Raw genomic sequence first — 6,113 nt, forward strand, 5'->3', positions numbered from 1 at the left:
CAAATGAGCTACTATAATCACTTCGCATCTGGCATACTTTATTCAATTTTTTTAAACTGATTTGAAACTTGTGGGCACATTAGAACCAAAATTGGCCACAATATATATCTAGATTAGAATTGTGTTCAATTATCCAACCTGCCTTTATAATATGGCTTAAAGTTTACAAAGGCATGAGATGGCATGTTTTGGTCTATCTTGAAAGTCCCTAGGGATAGAGGTGACAGACAGAAATGTTCATCTTATCTCCTTATAGACTTATAGAGTTATTGACTGAGTCAAGATGCAAGGCATGGGTATATTGGTTCTAGCAGCATCAACAATGTAATAGTTTGATTATGTCTAATTTATGGTGAACCAGAAGTGGTAGGTCAATGATATTTTGTATTCAGTTATATAAGCATTGGCTCATATCATTCCATGGAGATGATATTTGTATGCAGTTGTATCTGCCCCTTTAGCCGTGATCTTTTATTGTTCAATGGAAACATTGTTCTGGTGGAGGTGTTAACAAACTTCTTTTCAAAAAAAAATTTATAAAAAAGAAAGAAAGATCTGGATCCGTCATACTTTGTATATAGATGCTGTATGTTATGAACTTTCTGTCTGTCATATGTCCTTGACTTCATTTTCCTTTGAAAAAAAGGTAGAATTTTTGGTATTCTTAAATTCTCTCTTATCGTGATTAATAGAATTAACTATTTGGTATGTGTGTACCTTTCAATGTCCGTAGGCCAGCCTGACAGTTTTTAATGTACATCGGTTTCATTTCATAGATCAGTGAACAAGGTTAAGTTCCATCTCTCAGGATAGTGGGATACCATGAGCAAAAGGTCTTCTATATTTGATATATGCAAATATTGTAAGGTGTACATGTTCAACTGACATGTGTCATCTGTCCATGACCTCATTTTCATGGTTCAGATGTTAAGGTTTAATTTGTGTCTTTTCCTTATACTGGATTTAATAGGTCAGTTTATTTGGTGTATGAAAATATTTTATGATGTCAGTCTGGCATGTTTTTTTTTACCTTGACCCCATTTTTATGGTTCATTGCTTAATATGAAGGATTTGTTTATTGGTCTGTTTTTCTAATACTATGCAATAGGTCAACTATATTTGGGTTTGGAATTATTGTAAGATGTACAGGGCTCATCTGACCTTGACCTCATGTTTATAGTTCATTGATTAATGTAAAGTTTTCTTGTTTTAGTTTATTTCTTAGATACTAATAGCAGTATGTCCACTTCATTTGGTGCATGGAATGAAGAAAGGTGTACATGTTTCATCTAACATTGACCTCATTTTCAATGGTCTGAGGTTTTAATGAACAAAAGGCAATAGGTCAACCACATTTTGTGTATGTAAATGTCTGTCTGGCTTTGTTTATGTAATTCTTTTAAATATATATTTAATCTTCTGAAGTCCTATCATAAAATCAAATCAATCATGGTCAGTAAAGCAGTGCAAATGATTTTTTTTTTTAGACCTTTTAGATAAATTTAATAAAAACTGGCAAGTAGTGTACAAGTGAGATGGATAGTTATACTAGTTTCCCTGTAGACAATGAAATGGTTTTCTTGTCAAGTGTGGGGATACCAACTCACATTGTGTAAATTGAGTATCTGAGTATCTTTTTATAAACAATGCTGACTGAATAATCACCTCACTGCACTGTTAATATACTTGCAACACTAGGCAGAGAAGATGGCTAAAATATAGCTTACTTGCCTGTGGATAGTAATTCCAAAATTTCACCATGAGCAGAACCTTTAACTCTACAGAGCACCTGACTTCACACACGTTTTTTGTGGATTGGACAGTTTTCACTTGACCTAGACCAGTGCACAAGGTTATGTTTTGGTGGTTAAGTCCATACCTCAGATACTATAAGCAATAGTCTAGTATATTTGGTGTATGGAAGGATTGTAAGGTGTACAACTGGCAGGTGTCATCTGACCTTGACCTCATTTTCATGGCTCACTTGTCAAAGTTAAGTTTTTGTGTTTTGGTCTTATTTTCTTATACTGAGTGCAATAGGTCTACTATATTTGGTGTATGGAAATATTTTATGATGTACATGTTAGTCTCACAGGTTTTATTTTACCTTGACCTCATTTTCAGGGTTCATTGCTCAGTGTTCAGTTTTTGTGTTTTGGTCTATTTTTCTTTGAAGTAGAAGCAAATTGTCAATTTTGATGTATGAAATGATTGTGAGCTGTACATGTCTGCCCGGCATGGTTCATCTGACCTTGACCTCATTTTTACGGTTCATTTGTCTAGCTAGCTATTAAACCAAGTTTAATCCACAGTATTCTTCAAGTCTGGAATAACCGAATATTAAAGTTGCTTATTATTCATTTCATCAGTTGATATAGTTGATGTTTGATTTTGTCTAATTTCACCTGTATTTTTTATGCTTTATGCCATGGTGTTGTCTGTATGTCTTTCCTTAGACTTGTAGTACATGTACTGTATTTTCACCCTTAATTCATGTACATGTACTGTATTTTCACCCTTAATTCATGTACATGTATCTCCAAGTGAATTTTACTCCCTATTCATTTTTTTGTGTACAACTGCACATATACATTTGTAAGTAACCTTTACCAGCATATTTACAAGTGTACTGTTTAGTAACCTTGGTGATTGTTCAACTCCCTCTGACTCAAATTCATACTAACTCTAAAAGTAACCGTGGTGAATATTTAACCTCCTCTGATGTTAATGTTACTTTAGGTACTAAGGTGTAAATTAAAATAATCCTTCCCTGATGGCAGATACAAACAAGTTTTTTCTTCATAAATATATTTTCATGAACAATATAATAAAAACAAACATTAAATAAAAAAAGCTCAAGCACTCTGCTACACATACAAAATTAATTATGCTTATTAAAAAAATTCAAACAATATACAGCTTTATAGTCTACTCTTCACCATATAAATTAAATAGTACAACATAAATGTAAACAACAGTAATCTTCACTTGATTGATTTAAATATTACAAAACATAATAAAAAGCACTAAAACCCATAATAAAATACATAAAATTATTCATATATTTGTGATAATTACATCTGTTGAACATATGCTTAAAGAGATAAGGCCATTAAAATAAAAATGATTTTATCTTGCTTGTGAATTTGTTAAAAAGAAATGTTTTACATTAGAAAGCATTCCAGTAGTTTTGGGCGTGAACTCTTCAAAAAATTCCTTTTCAAGGCATCAATGAGTATAAATAAAAATAAAGCAATACTATTTATAGATATGCATGTACAAATAAAAAAAAAAAACCTGCCTAACCTAACTACATGTAACTAGTGGGATTATTTCTAATGCAGTTAACTGGAAAAGTTTAACTGTTGTCCTTTGTCCTTGAAAACCAATCTTCTCTGCACAACAGGAATTGTCTCTGAAAAAAATACCGACATGCTGAAACATGACAGAATGCTACATTGTAGTTGTTTTTTATAAGAGACAAGTACTTGACTGTGTTCTGCACCTTTAATTTTTCATTAACTTGCAGATTTCATGAAAACTGTCTGTTGTGTACAGATTGGTGAATATTTCTAATTGAGATGAGTTTTTAACAAATTAAAAGTTGCAGAAACACTATTTGTTCTCTAGACAAAGGGTTGATATTTTCACTTAGTACATGAATATGTAAACTAGGAATATAAATAGCATTTTTTTTTTATTCAAGAAATTATAGTTTTTTTTAAATACAAGTACATGTACCTGTATGTTGAAGTAAAAGATCATAAGTATTCCAAATTTTACAATTATAAACCAAATATTCTGTGCAGAGGCCAAAGAGGTTTATGCTTCATTCTTCATTGCAAAATACATTTTGTAACTTGTAACTTACTTAAAGTCATTGTTTTATAGTTGAAGCAGTGAGGCTGGTATGATAATAGAGCAATGGTTTTAAGATTGCAACATTTGATAAAAAATACATGTGAATTAATTTTAAAACACTTAAGACAAGCTTAAAATCAGAATGTAATTAAAACTATATCATATTTTTAACAGTTAATACAAAAGCAAACAAAAACTACAATAAATAAATAAAAACTCTAACAACTATTGTTTTTTTGTAAAATGTTGTCATACTCCATGCAAAAATATAACATTAAAAACCATGATGACTAGAATAACATCTGTCATTAGACTGTTAGACATCGGACTTATAGTAAAGAACATGTTACATCTGCAAAAGGTTTAAAATATATAGAGTATTTCAATATCAAAACATTCTCGGTCAGACTGTGCTACTTTAACTGAACCAAAGTTTTAACAAATAATTAAAATTTAACATTTAAAGAGAATACCAATTGCTTTACAGTTGCATTTGACAAATGAGTATTAGAAATACAAAAAAAATGTTGTGTGCATGTATATTGAAACTTATTCAATTCACTTTCTAGTTAACTTCGACCTGATGCATTTCTATATTTTGTACATAAAGGTTGAGGTGCATATATAATCATGTAATAACTTTTAGTATGCTATACACTTCAGCTGATAATAATTTTTCTAATAATTTTAAGCGAGTCCTACAAAATGTACCAATTCAATTTTTGTCTTGCACTTATTGCAATTTATATACTACATTTTGTAAGTTAACTTTTTGTTAACATGGTTTAAATGCACATTAAATGAGTCCTTAATGTTACCAGTTTTACATGTACATGTTGAAATAGAACCAACATGCTACATTGTAATATGACAAATGAAATAAATAAAACTGAAAATTGTGTGTACAAAACTTATGAAATGTGGTATGGGTTGCTAATTAGACAACTATGCATCTGCATACATGTTGTACAATTGAACTTTGAAATATAAAGACATTAATGTATTGTTATAATGTACATATATTTAATACATGTGTTATTTAATTTATTGTAAATTACTTGTTAATTTGATAAATGATATGTACAATGAGTCTACATTTGTAGTATCAAAATTCCATAGCAAGGCATCTATTTGATGCATTATCTATTTTAACCTGAATTTTCTTAGATCTTTTGTCATGCTTAAGAAAAAATATCTACTTGTACATGTATATTAAGCATGATATACAATGTACATGTAGATAACCACAATCATATTAAAAATGTATTTCAAACCAAAAAAAAAATTTGTTTTTAAATGTATGTATATATACATACATTGAACTAATTGTAACAATGTTTTTATAGAACATGTATATCATACTAAAATTTGTTAGACATTGTTACAATGTTAGATAAACTGTTCCCAGTTTTAAGTCATTTTGGAATTATATATTTATGTAATATCGCACATTCTCTCGAGCGTTCACTATACTTTTGTCATTTACTAGGATCTACAAACATGACTGTCTAATATAAGTGACCATCAGTGAATGTTAGTCTTTTGAAACATTAACACAGTTACAATACTTAATGTCAAAACAAAGGTTATAACAATATTAAATCTAACACTTTCAGGATTACATGATCAGTTTAATGTGCATATTTTTTAGTCCATTCTTCTGCATGTTTCCTGTACTTTTCTTTGTTTGTCTTGTACACATTTGCAATTTCTGGCACCAATGGATCATCAGGATTTGGATCTGTGAGTAATGAACAAATTGATAATAGAACTTTAGAAATAGTAAGTGCTGGTGACCACTGTGATCTAAGTATATCCAAACAAATGCTGCCATTACTGTTTATATTAGGGTGGTAAATTTTTGTTGTAAAGCTCAACTTAGGTGGCTTAAACGGATAGTCAGTTGGAAAGTGAATTGTCAGAAAGAATATTCCATCTTGATAAGGACTGTCCGGAGGCCCCATTATTGTAGCTTGCCAATGAAACAAATCATCTCCTACTGGACCTGCTGAACATTGTGCAGGTGGGTCTTTTCTTAGATCCTGAAGTTCTTTGTTTATTCTTTTCAGTGCCATTCCTGATTGTACACTTTTTGTCAATCCAACTCTGTTTTGAAAGATCTAATGTTTTAACAGTATTTCTGTGTCACGTTTGTGTGAATGAACAGCAGAAATGTTGACTAAGTTAAGGATTGCTGAAATCGAAAATGAAATTAATCACGAGCGGATGTGACGTCTGTTACTCGGCACTCC

The 6,113-nt window shown here is 30.7% G+C and overlaps 1 protein-coding gene across 1 annotated transcript; it reads right to left on the reverse strand.

Moving 5' to 3' along the window:
* Positions 1 to 5,161: 5,161 nt before the first annotated feature.
* LOC134683900 (ubiquitin-conjugating enzyme E2-17 kDa-like) lies at positions 5,162 to 6,102 on the reverse strand. The gene has a single exon (XM_063543209.1). It carries the CDS (start codon positions 5,934 to 5,936, stop codon positions 5,493 to 5,495), a length of 444 nt encoding a protein of 147 aa, XP_063399279.1. The 5' UTR covers positions 5,937 to 6,102; the 3' UTR covers positions 5,162 to 5,492.
* Positions 6,103 to 6,113: the final 11 nt, after the last annotated feature.

Source organism: Mytilus trossulus, chromosome 1, assembly GCF_036588685.1.
Source record: "Mytilus trossulus isolate FHL-02 chromosome 1, PNRI_Mtr1.1.1.hap1, whole genome shotgun sequence".
Lineage (NCBI taxonomy): Eukaryota > Metazoa > Mollusca > Bivalvia > Mytilida > Mytilidae > Mytilus > Mytilus trossulus.

Bases quoted from the DNA above. Each gene is read 5' to 3' on its own strand.
- LOC134683900 (XM_063543209.1), bottom strand. From the start codon at position 5,936: ATGGCACTGAAAAGAATAAACAAAGAACTTCAGGATCTAAGAAAAGAC.